Consider the following 13,600-nt stretch of genomic DNA (forward strand, 5'->3'; position numbering starts at 1 on the left):
GAATGAAACGCTGAATGTACGCTAGGCGGCTTCTTAAATAAGGCGTGCTGGAAGGTGTGCAAATCACAGTAGCACTTGAAAGGAACTTCCCTACTGGACGAAAACATGCACCGACACACACACTCGTTCACATGGACGTAGTCGTATACAGAGGAAAGGCTTGAGAAAAACCAACAACTCCTGGCGACACTGGACACTGGCTCGTGCCGGCGACAACGGTTGCATCCCGCCCGGATTTGTGTTTAAACACGCCGGCATATCAGTTAACCTGCGTGCGGTTACGCTGTTGTACCGGTGCCACAATGAAATGGTGACCACTTGAAGGTTTCCTTTGAGAGTTCCGATAGCTCGGGATAGCCTGGTCCGAAAAAGGGTCTCTTTCGCCACTTCACAGCGGGCCCTTGTACGATGGCCTTCTAAATGGCACGAAAAGCGTTAGGTTTGGGGTTTGTGGGTAGTACTGCAGTGCTAATTGTGAATTAAGCTTGACAAACACATCAAGTTCACATTCACACGAGTGTATTATCGAAACAAGCTTCTTGATCACTTTTTAGATCATCCTGACTTCGACCTCAGACCACTTGGAATCCGCCACTAAATTGATCATCTCGAATACGGACGTCTTGTTATGCTGTTCAAGCCATGCTAACGTCTAAATTGATCTTTTGTTGAAGTCACTATTTCACTTACGCTTACCCTAACACATCCTGCTTCAGGGAACCTAACCACTAACTGCACTAAGCGCTACTAAGCTCAGTGCGAATGGTGTCCACCCGTTTTAATCTATCAAGCAAGTTACGAGTCGGGATGTCAACCAACTAGAAGGTCCCTTCCTGCAAGCGTAGGCGAGTGATGCATTGTCTAGAACGATAAGTTCCATAACATGGAGCGTAAGACGTCCTAGTAGCGACTGAATACTAGGAGCTGATCACACTGGCGATGAATAATTCCCACACCGGAATGCTTATTCGCTCAATCGCCCATTGGAAGTGTATTTTACGATGTGGTTCCTCGAACTTATCGACGTACCAGCAGGTTCGTAACCGCGGCAAGTCCCTGCACGCGATCGAACGTGCGTTTGGTACTACCGGTGTGGAATTACCGTACGATCGTGCGATTAATGTGCTTGCTTTGGCAACTCCAAAGCCAACATCGATCGATCCACCCGTGTCGGTGCGTCAGAAGCATTTTAAATTAGCCGGACCACCATCGAACCGGCCGCTCATCACGTTCAAGCCATTGGCCGTTCGAGATGTCATCGGTCACTGCCAAGGTTCGACTCGGCCTGACCGGAAGTGTGACACGTAGTGCCGAAGTGTGCGATTAATAAACAAACACCATCGGAAAGGCGCGCACCTTCGGACGGATAGAGTTTGTCTGAGTGCTGAGACAAACCACCACGCGACCATGGAGTTCGCGAAAATCGGTGTTTATTTAATCAGGCATCGATTTTCAACCCTCACACCTCTCTAAGGATGAAGGTGTGCTGGTTTGTTGCTGGTTGTCAAACGATGCAGCCTCCGATCAAGTACATTCAAAGGTTGTACGTCTTTTAGTGTCATCGATCTGCTTGCATTGTATCGATCCACGCAACAAGGAGAAGAGAGAGAGATTCTGCTTCCACGCTACCAGCCAGAGCTAGGCATAAACAAACCCAAACAAAGCACCCTCTGTGGGCTTGACGGCGGTTGCAGATAAAGCGCGTTGTTGCGCAAATATAAACCAGAACAAATTATCACACTCGAACGGATCGTTTGTGTCGTGTATGGCGAGTAGAGGAAGTTATAGGGCGGAAACGGAAGATAGAACCAAATGGTTGGAATATGGCAGACATTTTGTATATAATCCTTCCTAGCGCCCCATCAGTTATCATTTTTCAAATCACAATTGAAGAGAAAAGTTATTGCAACGAACCTTACGCTCGAAAGAGTAACGAACAATTTGCTGTAAAAACTCAAAAGTAAAGTCAATTACTAAATTGAAAAAAAGGAACATTTTCTTCATTCAAATACGGTTCTTTTGAAATATTGAAAAACGTCCTTTTTCAATCGACTGAAATGATAGGAAATCATTCTGATGCCATTTTATGCTGATTAGTAACGAATAAGGCAGAAAAATAAATATTTTTCACTTGCTGGATTTTTCCAACAACTAGTTTAAAAACCACCAAACAAGTATTGATGGTTTGTTTGAATTTCGAATTATAAATTAATTCACTTGCTATTGAATTATGCTGATACTGATCGTGCATTCGCGCTAACGAGTTCCGTTCTCAGCAGCAGCTTTAAGCACACCCGTCTGCCCAAGCCAGCCAGAGTGCAATGAGCGTGTAATCATCGTGTGTCTAACATCGAACGCATCGGAATCGTCTGGCAGCTGTTCCGGGACTCACTCAGCCGTACCGATAGTAGACACGTGCGGCAATGATTCAACGGTTAATGTTTGCCCCGGAACTATTGGCCACCACCCTGTGTGCGCACTTCAATCTTCTCTCATACTGCACCATTAAATGCACCGATGCCGACTTGGGGGTCTTTATCGCACGTTTTTCCATTGTCTTGGTGGAGCTTCCGGTTTTCCAGGGGGATGCTTTTTTTTTACGGCTTAATAAGGCACGGAGCATCACAAATCACAAATGTTTAAACGTTTCAGAGAAAATGGAAGAAACATCTTCTTCTAAGGGGTTTCATGGCGCTTATGGCTTTTTTTAATATACTTTTGGTTGATTAACACACATTAACACACGAAACATGCTTAACTAAAATCGTTCACATAATTACCATTTTAAAGCCATTTCTACAACAGAGCAATAGAATAACAGGTATGTTTACAATTCCGACTGGGCTTGATCGCTGGAACCCTTCGCAAGGGCTGTCCGCTAATTCTGATTGCCGGAGCAGCACTGAACGCTCGAGCAGCGCCCACGAACATTCTAGCCCGCGCTTGATAATCGTCCAACCACTGGAATGTTGGCCGGTGGCGTGGGGCACATGCAAATTTGATGTACGCCTCGCCTGAGTCCAGATAGTGATGCAAGTGCAGTGGCTAATCAACTTATCGGGAACCCTGCCCGAGTGCTGCATTGCATTACCCAGCAAGTGCCTAGTTGTGGGCATCTGTTTGAGGGTGGAAAACAAAAATCAACAACTGCTCTTTCGCAACCAACAGCAGCTGCCCCATCGAGCCCTTCGATATCGGGAATGAACGATCGCGAGTTCAAGCCCTTCCAGCCGGTTCCGGAGGGAATTACAGTAGGTCTCTCTAAAGGCAGGAAATTTTTCTACATTCCGCAACCCAGCCCTTCGGGAGCTTAACGAGCTTTCCCTTTTTCCCACTGGACGTGGTGGGAGTTTTTGCTGCAGAATATACTGATGAATGATTAAGAACACTAAAGGCATGTTTGTCGCGGACCAGGTATGCACGTGTGGGGTTTCCACTTTCTACCTGATTGCAGATAGCACCTGACGGGAACGAATTGTGGCAATCAAGTGGCAATTGAATGCTGTGTTTTCCATTAAGCATTGCCGCGGGTTTCAGGGGCAAGAAAAACATACAGCAGATATGTTCAAACACATTGCACAATGTCTGTCTGCGTCAAAAAACAACACATTCCTTGGAGAACGGAGCGTTAATGTGTACGTTTGCTTACTTGATTCTAGAGTATACCTAAAGATGTTTTCATTTGAAGTAAACTCTATGATAACGAACGAGTGTACACCTGACAACGGTCACAGGTGATGGACGTTCCTTCATCACCATTTTCAAACAACATTGCACCGCGAAAGCAATAAATTAATGAACTTCCACTGTGTGAAAAATTAACGCCACATTCCATTCAACTTTGGGTGTGTGTTCAACGCGTCCCAATCAAACAGAACACTCTTACTCACCTTCCAAGCGTGATGTTGCACCTTCTGCAAACACCTCACCTATTGACCTCACGGTCGATTCGCTAATCAACGCCGAATAAGTTTTGGATCGGCCCACAGTTTGCGAGCTAGTTTGCAGTACTGATCGAGCCACAAAACGCCAATCCGTGGTCCGGAGATAATCACCACCGACTGATGCATTGGCCTCCAGCCGACCGACCCGTCACCCGACCCGTAATCGGGATGAGCCGATGCAAGGCGCCGTTATCAGGAAGTCATTGAAAAACACACCAACCGCCAGGGTGGAACATTAGCAAACATTCTGGCCACGGCTTGGGGCTCACATTCCAGCCAGTTATTGCTGACACCCTGACATTGAGCGTATTATGGCAGGCGCGTCGACTCGAACGCGTCCACTTGACCAGAAGTTTGCCTCAACCGGCGAGGGCATTGATAACCTGTCCCGGTAGGAGAGCTGGTCAAACGACACGATCGCTATCAACTGTCAACTGGCTAGGTCACACGCGTGAAGATGAGAGCGTGGCTAAGTGTGCGGACTTGGGTTGGGTGTGACTCTATTAATTCTAGCAGTATCAACTGCAGGAAATTCGTTCGGATCATGTAATGGAACCATTACCGTGGCGCCTCCATCGGCTCACATGGCGTTGCCTTCATCAGCGATGGGGTCTTTCGGACATTCCAGCGCAGGTAATTCGCTATTGCATCAATATGCACGTGAAAAACAGGAAACGTGGCGCCGCCTTCAATGGCGCACGCTAAATTGACCGATACTTTGCTATCACAATGCAAACACGTTCCGCTTCGCCACCATCCGGACGCCATTTCGATTGCTCGTCGGTGACTAATATTTGTCGAACTGCTTCTGTGCTGCTGGTCAATACCGATTCGGTTGCAATTTTCAAGACGAGCCAGGAACGATAGCATAACGATAAAAAAGAGCTCCACAACTTTCTTCGTTCAATTAATCTGCAAGCAAAACCAGGCGTAGCACGATATATAGTAAGGAAAAATGGTCTCCGCAGCTCCATCTAGCGGGAAACGCGTCGAAGCAAAAGTGCATTGCCTGAAGCAAAATCACTGAGCAATGCCCCTCGAAAGCTGCTGCCAGCTAACGTGACAAAAAGAATGCTATCCCTTCTTCTAGCCATTTTTTTGTCATCTCGAGTTAACTCACAAAGCTTATGGTTTTTCCAACGTTTTAGCAACGTCATGTTTCAGCTGAGTGCAGCTCCATTGGGTACTTTTTGTTCTTCTCCGTCGTGGGTAGCTAACAATGGTAAATGTCGTCGCGATCATTAATCATCGTCGTAACATTATCCGCCCCTGCACGAGACAATTGTTTTGCGATGAATAAACACACCAAAAACACGACACATGCAGTCAATGAGCAACAAACACGTATTGCAGCGTTAGAACAATATATATTTCCGCTTCATCAGCATTTTACATTGCTTCGCTTAAATATAACCGGATTAAAACTCTGCGCACGTTCCATAACATTGCCTGATCGTACAACGCACCGGCTAGGATTCATCCGGTGGCAATCAGTGTACGTGGAAGGGTGGAATATGCTGATCTACAGTAGTGCAGTTATTACAACAGGCGTTTGTAAGTTCCACATTATCTTCGCTACACCGCAAACGCTAAAGCATTGGTTCCAGCCTTTCTCTTTTATTCTTGTAGATAATGTTTATTGTACATTTAGTTAGTATATCGCATTAACGTGATATGGCACCATCGAACGAAATTCTTAATTTGCACATTATTCGCGCTCCCTGCAAGGATGGCGAGCAGATCGAATATAGTCCGTCACAAACTGGACTTAATAGAGGTTTCCGGGTGGTTGTATTATCGGTAGGGAGTTGGTTTGGAGATCACCAGGTCTAATAGTTCAGTTGGGGTGCGCTGCTCGGGGTATGGTTTAACATGGCGTTGTTAAACGATAAAAAACGAATAGCCAGTTGTAAAAGTCAATCGCCATCAATTAATTTGGCTTATGGATGAGTGCTCCTGTTGGATCTGTGTAATCGCCATTGCCGTCAGTGATACCAGGCTCACCAATTAGTAGTGAACGCTCTGTTTAGAAGATGGCTCTCGTATGCAGTTAACGGGGAAAACGTGGGCATCATTTCACTAAACGGTGCCAAAACGACCTATCGTTAAAACGCATCGTAATAACACAATCTAATCTTAGCTTTAAAACCTATCGTATTTTCTATTACCGGTCTCGTAAGCCTCGCAGTGATGCGAGTAGCATCAGTAGATGCTCGACCTGCAAGCGCACAACCTCGGATCAAACCAAAAGCTTTCTGCTAAGCCCTATTCCTTGCACATTTGTTTTCTCTCGTTGGCTTATTGTAATGGTGATCTTATATGCACACAGTACCGTGCGTCGCTATAATCAGTCGCTTTGGATGTCCTGTGCCATCGATTAGCCTTGGCTAAACATGTACTAAAAACCTTTAAATATCTAATCTACCCCTACCCCAGGATGACGAACCGAGAATCTTCCGACTTCACTAAGCTAAAACGATACAATGGGCACGGGGTTGTGCTACAGTAACATATTTACAACATGATAAAAAACGCCTTTTTAACATAGAAAAACTTTCGCAAACAAATTATAAAGGAAAGAAAAACGAAAATCGCAGCGCACACAGACATCGATTACAGACAGAGACACCGATAGCTCCAATTCCGCATTTTCGCGTTATAGTAGTAGCAGTACACGAGATGGTTTACTTCTTGCCACCGAGGATGGCCTGGATCTGTGCGTTCGTTTTGCCCTTAGTTTCTGGCACCTTGATGAACACGTACACCGTGCAGATCATCATCCACGCGCCAAAGAACCAGAACGTCCAATCGGAACCAAGCAGCTCCTGCATCGTGCCAAAGCTCTTCGTCACCAGGAACACGAGCGTCCAGTTGAACATGACCGCCAGAGCGGACGCAAGCCCTTTAATGTCCGGAGCACACAGTTCGCCCATCATCATCCACGGAATGGGTCCAAACCCAAGCGAGAAGCTCACAATGAACAGCACAACCGAGGCGAGTGGCAACCAGCCGATATTCGTCACGTCCACGTTGTCATTCTGCAACTTAAAGTACACACCGAGCACGATCAAGCACGATCCCATGATGAAGCTACTCTGCAGCAGCAATATCCGACGGCCAGCCTTATCGATGAGCACGGACGATGCAAGCGTCATCACCACCTGCACAACACCGACCACGATCGAACAGACGGCCGGATCCATGGTACTGCCAGCAGACTGGAAGATCGGTGCAGTGTAGAAGATCACCGCATTAATGCCGGAAAACTGCTGGAAGAACATCAGCAGCAACGAGATGAACAACGCGGCACGGTTCGTAGCGTTGGTGAACAGATCAGACACCTTTGCGTCACCGGAAGCTGCATCGAGATCGTTCTGTATCGTTTGCAGTGCCGACTGGGTGTCGGCATTCGGGCCCCAGAACCATTTCAGTGCAACACCGGCATCGATACGGCGTCCCTGCAATAAGCGAAATGGTTGAAGGAAGATTAAAAGAGACGCTCGAATAGACCACTAGCCAAACGTACCTTCTTAACCAGATAGACTGGACTTTCGGGTACGATAAACATCGCCACGATCAGCAGCACAGGGAAGATGGCACACAGGATGCTCAGCGTCACCCAATGTGTGTAGGAACCGACCGCGTACACGAACAAAATGCCCACCGTGAGATGCAGCTGGAAGAAGGCCCCAAGGGCACCACGGATCGAAGTTTCCGCCACCTCTGAGATGAACATCGGTGCAACAACACAGGAAGCACCCGTCGCGATACCTAAAATGGAATCAAAAATGAACATCCTCACAGATCAATGCTACTGCCTTGGAGGTCCTGGCAAACAGCCACTTACTTACCAATGACTAACCGACCAGCGTACAGCATGCCGGCACCGGAAGCGAAGACGATCAGTGCCCAGCTAATGAGGTATGGTACTGCCAGTGACATGGTGGTATACTTTCGACCGATCTTCTCCGCCAAGTAACCTGCCGGTAGGGCTCCCAGGAACGCTCCGACGGCCAGGAAAGCGCCGACCCATGATCCTGTGAAGATCAAGAACATCAAGCGCAATTCGAGATCATTTTTGAGGAATCAGAAAAGGTGTTGATGACTCATTTAATATACACTATGATATAAACATTAGCAAATTCCGTCTCGTATTAGCTTTTACTATCAAGAAGCCACTCGAACAGGTTTGCCATTAGGGCGATAAATTAATATTTGCCTAACCCGACGTAAATCGAGCGGCTTTTCCCATACACCCAGTACGGAACTGCTAATGACGGGCGGCATCATCATCATGGCCGGTATCGCTATCACAGCTCGATGGAAAATAAATACGCTTGCCAATCGCATTAGAAACACATCAAACCACACGGTCAAGTACATAATTCACCGGCAAACTAGGGAATGGTGAAACGCTTGCATGCGGTTCCTTCAATGAAAGTGTAATTTATCTTTTATGGACATACGACGAGAAGGTTAATGGAAACGCGCCTACGTATAACGCACCGAAACCGGTTGAAAACCACTCTCAGACTCGAGTATGAATGCACCGAAAAAAAAGTACCGAAAGCTAACATCTTAGGAAAGTCCAGTCTGGAAAAACGCTAGCAATAAAAAGTACAGGGATTTCATAGCGTTCGGAAAGACGCTTAAACGTCTTACAACGTATGAGTAACGAAATGCCCATCCAACGATGCTAAGCAACGGTCAAGTAGGCCTCAAATAAAACATCGTGCATTGCATCGCAGCTGTAACATCATTCATTGCACTGCAAAAACGTAAATATTAGCTTAAAACGCTCAAAACGCGTGCTAAAGCACACTTCAACGTGTTGCACCACTTAACAGTAATAATCTCGTTAATTTCTCCTGCACCAAACCCGCCAACCGACACCATAACTCGTGTGATCCGCGGCGTTTAAGAGGCCATAAATTGCGCCAATAAAACTTAATCTGGCAGCAGAAGCCCCCCCACCGGGTCGGAAGCCTTTTTACGATCCGTATCCGTCATCCGGCATGATAAGACCACGCACACGCGATAACGACTCTTCCCAAGGGATCGTCTTCAGCGGTCACTCCTGGCGGTGTTTCGGTGGTGGACTTACCTTCGTCGACGGTCAGCAGGAAGCTCTCGTTCTTGAACGCACTCGTGTCGCTCTGATTGGCCGGAACCAGTTGGGCCAATACTGGAGACGTCCAGGCCAGAGCCGTGCCGCCACTGACGGCCGCCATGCAGACTGCAAATGAAGTGAAATTGTTATGCTCATTATATCTCGTTAGGCGGGCCCAAAATCGGCCAGGCTCAATTGGCATTGCGTGCTTTTTTGCTTACTTCCAAGGGCAGCGACGAACTGGTTGCGCTTCGACGTTGAGCCTTGGCCCTCCGGGATGGGATCGTACAGCATGGGGTTTGTGGCCCCGGGCGCGTTGCTGCTCATTTTTGCCGCTTACCTTTCTTTTGTGGGGAGGGCGAAGATAAGAGAGAGAGAGAACGATATAATAATTACAAACATCTTTTTTGCTCAGTAAACATCGTCCTCATGGAAGGCGAACCCTTCGAGGCTAAAAGTGTAAACTTCACGATGTTCGATTTTCTTCACCCCGCTTCGTGACCACACGCCCCTCAGGGTGGGGTGTAAAGTGCTAAATGAAAATTCAATATTTAATCACACACACGCACGCACGTACATGACACTTTGAATGTGCGCAACGTGAAACGTGCTGCAACGCGGTATGGACGCGCGAAACTGCACCATATGCACCGTGGATGCCCTTCGTCGATTGTCCATTAATTCACGGCACGGCGGCCACCTCCTGAGACCTCCTGCACTCGGGCCATTGTTTGCTCGAGTATCGTTTTTGCAAGCAACAATCGCTCGGCGTCGGTTATTTGGCACCGGAGTGTGGAAAGTTATCGGATTATGAATGCTCCGTTTCTTGTCGAGCATTAAACTGTAAAGCATTTTTCTTTTTTGATTGGTGGAGCTCTTAAGCTCTGCAAACTCTTTAAGCTATGTTGTGTAATATCATTTTGAATTAATTTAATAAAACTTTACTCCAATTTCAGCAGGTATAACGGTTATTACACCAAGATCAATGGAATAGCTCAAATTTGGTTTGTTTTAAATTAAAAAAAACAAATTAGGGACATGTTCAATTTTAGCATTCAAATAGCCATCCAATTCATCCTTTCTCAAACTTTGCATGATGACATCAAACCGAACAAGGGCACCTCAACCAGCTGAAACCCGAACACTCGATCGAGCGAAATCGACAGCGCAATTCGATCACGGAAGCGGAACGGAAAAACAGGAAATCGAACACCCTCGCGTCACACTATGACGCACTGGTCGGGAAATCGACAAAGCAAACGGTCAGTTTTCCATTCCCCTCCCACAATGAGGCGAGTAACTCGCCAGGTTTCCCGAACATCCTCAATCCCACTCGCCGTGCCCTTGAGATAACCTTCAGCAGCCACACCAAACACACACCCACTTTTTCACACCCACCATTGGGGACGTGCCCGGGTGTTGCGAAGTGCGACGGAAAATTCGACCCCACGCGCGTTTTCTCGCATGTTTTCTTTCCACCTCAGCTCTTCCGGCATACCAGTGAACGGGAATGTTTGCCCAACCTGGGACTATCCGAAACCCCCGGATCGCAAGGAGCCGCTAACGCATTCTACGCTGCATTTTCCACCCAGCGCCATCGATGCGTTGTTTATTTTTGTGTTGTTCTTTCCTCCCGTCCCGGGGGATGTTATTTTTCCGCTGCAACGCTGCGCTCAGGGTTTATCAGCTCCGTGGGGTGGTAATTATATTAATTTGAGCATGCGGATCCTGTTGACGGACAACCTGCGGGCAGGATCGGAGCCAAACAGTAGCACCGACATGGCGTCGCGGTTGCCCTTGAATTTATGATGACACTTTCGTCGCTAATGATAGACAATCTTGATTGATAAGATAGACTGGTTAGTGAAACGGCAAATTGAATTATGTAAACAAATACTGGGCGAGAGATAATTAATCCTCTGAGATTACTTTGTATTTTCTACAACCAGCGAGTGGCAAATTTAAAGTCATAGCTTTTATGTACCTAAACAAGCTGTACCGCAGTGCTATCGGATATGCAAAAATGTACTATGTTTTACTGATCTTAATCAGCCATAGCCTTTTCAAATGCCACGTTTGATTTTAGTTACAATTACAAACGAGAGCTTCAACAAAACCCTCACTCGATGTCTGTCCCCATTGGCAATCGATCTTGATGGCTTGATTTTGAGTTTTTTTTTGTTTGCGAATTTGTAACCGCGCCAAATGACCTGCTTTACATAGTCGTTTACATAATTTAGCATTTCTTTCTCTCTCCCTCTTACTTGTTAATCCTGCCAATGGTTAACCGAAACGCAAATAACACAAACAGGACTTTAAAACGAAATTTCGTAAGCCTCGCTTTTGTCATCGCAACCCACCGAGCTGGCAGCGATCGTCTGATCGTGTCGTCAGAACCGCGACCAGATTCCGACAGGATCGCTGCAACATTGCACCGGGCATTGTTCGTTTACATTGCACCGTTGCACTTCTATGCACCGGACAAGCATAACAGCTACCGGCCGTGTGTCGTCGTGACCGTGCTTCTGGTTTGATTGGTAGATTTGATTTTATTTATTCCGCCAACGAAACCAACCCAAACAGCGTCCTCTGGCGCCTGCTTCGGCTTATCAGATTGACAGATAACCCTTCACAAATCGCAATAAGCACGTAACGGCCTCGATTAGTACGTCAATTTGTTTTCGCAAATGAAGCCAGCTGCCACGGGAAGGTGATGCACGTTCCAGGCCAAAAGAAGGGTCAACCTGATTCGTACACACACACACACGCGCGCACGATTCAAGCATAGTCTTATCGAGCATCTTTCCTGTCCGTAACGATGAAAAGCAGATTTGTGATAAGCTTCGTAATGAGAAGAAAAACCCCCCAACCGTTAGCTCGAACGTGGCTTGACAGAAAAAAAAAGCTCTGTACATCCTCAGGGTGTTTCATTTATCACCGGTTTCTGATTGTGTGTAGTTTGTGGTTCAAATTTGAACCGACCTTCGTATGAGCACGGGTACAGTATCAGTAAGTGTTGCGTCGGTACCGATAGGGACCCATCTCAGACCCCAGCAGCCCAAGGTATGCCTATCGTCATCGGGCACATCCTCGGAGCCGAGCCAGTTTGATTTACAATGTTATCTGCATACACGGCACCGTCAGCGATAAGACCGCAATGATCAATTACATGTACCGGCCCTTAAGGTTACCACTTGTTCTTGTGAAACGGGCTCCTACGAACCGCTTCCTTATAGTGACCTCGATCGCCGTTGGTGGCCACGATGTCTCGTTAACTTAACGTTTCTAACTACTAACGTTTGGATTAATTTTTGGTTAACCGCTGGCCATCGTTTATTGGCTCGCTTCAGCACTATCGAGAATCCATTTAAACTCGGAACCATTGGCTCGTCTGGATGCATTTATATGCAGTTGACCAGGCCACACGAGGGGTTTCGATCGATGCACTTTTTGCATTACACGTATCGCGTGTTCGTCTTGCACATTTGTGTCCTCTTGCGATCGCAGACACACGCGATCGTTCGCTCGCGGTTGCATTTGTGGCTTTCCGTCAATTGAGACGAGCTGTCGTGCAAGTCGGTTTCGGTGCAATTTACCCTCAAGTACTCTGAACACTAGAATACCGGATGACGGTAGGTTTCAATTGAAAACCGATCAGGCAAACGTCTCGCCCCGTTGACAGAGCTGTTCTTTATTCTAACAGAAACCGACGGGAAGCGAAAAAGGTCTCTCCTTTGCCTTTCTTGCTAACCCCCACAGCGCATTTGGTGTCGCGTATTCTAATTTACCCCCTTCAAAAGAGGAGTCTCTTTATCGGGCAATTTTTCTTGCTTCTTCTTCGTGGTGCCACTTTCTTTTATCGCAACAACACGATACGAACATTATCTAAGCCAGCTGGTGCGACCGGAATAGAAATGTGTTAGGCGTGACATAACTACAGATAAACAGGAAATCACACGCACTGTCGCACCGAAAAAAAAAGCCGCCAGACACCGAACGCGAACGGTGTTGCTTTTGCGCCCACTCTGCCATGTCATCTGCTTGGAAGATCGTTTGATCGATCGTAGCTGTTTGCAGACGCAGTGAGTTCTATTTGTTTCCATGCAACGGCACTCATAAAGGCACACACTTTCTGCCCGAAAAAGAAAACCCCAACGAAAAGTCGCGCGCACACAGCGCAAGTAACCTCCGACACTCGACTGTCGACGCGCACATATGGCCGGGACCAAAATTCTTAACTTTTTTTCCGTCTTCCACCCGATTTTACTTTACTTCATGCACGCCAAAGGGCAATCACAAGCGAACACTGCACCGGAACGGTCTCAGACTGTGGGTTAATGTGGAGCGTACCTTTCCTGTCGTACGTTTACTTGGGTCGCTCAACTGCTACTGGCCACTAAGAAGTCACTCGGGATACCACGTACAAGCGGGAAGGCAAGATCCCTCAACTCGGGCACTGACCGTAAGGATGCGACGGCGGCGCTGGTCTGATAGCGTCGAACACTGGCTCAGGCGCGTGCTCGTGCGGCAGTATTAAATGGTTTTC

The 13,600-nt window shown here is 47.1% G+C and overlaps 1 protein-coding gene across 1 annotated transcript; it reads right to left on the minus strand.

The window, feature by feature from the left end:
* Positions 1–5,297: 5,297 nt before the first annotated feature.
* On the minus strand, positions 5,298–13,600 carry LOC128732171 (facilitated trehalose transporter Tret1). Its single transcript, XM_053825340.1, has 6 exons — positions 13,405–13,600; positions 9,276–9,398; positions 9,049–9,180; positions 7,796–7,981; positions 7,471–7,715; positions 5,298–7,402 (listed from the first exon to the last, which is right to left on the minus strand). Exons 2-6 carry the CDS (start codon positions 9,379–9,381, stop codon positions 6,629–6,631), a joined length of 1,443 nt encoding a protein of 480 aa, XP_053681315.1. The 5' UTR covers positions 9,382–9,398; positions 13,405–13,600; the 3' UTR covers positions 5,298–6,628.

The sequence above is a fragment of the Anopheles nili genome, chromosome 2 (genome assembly GCF_943737925.1).
Source record: "Anopheles nili chromosome 2, idAnoNiliSN_F5_01, whole genome shotgun sequence".
In the NCBI taxonomy this organism is placed as follows: domain Eukaryota; kingdom Metazoa; phylum Arthropoda; class Insecta; order Diptera; family Culicidae; genus Anopheles; species Anopheles nili.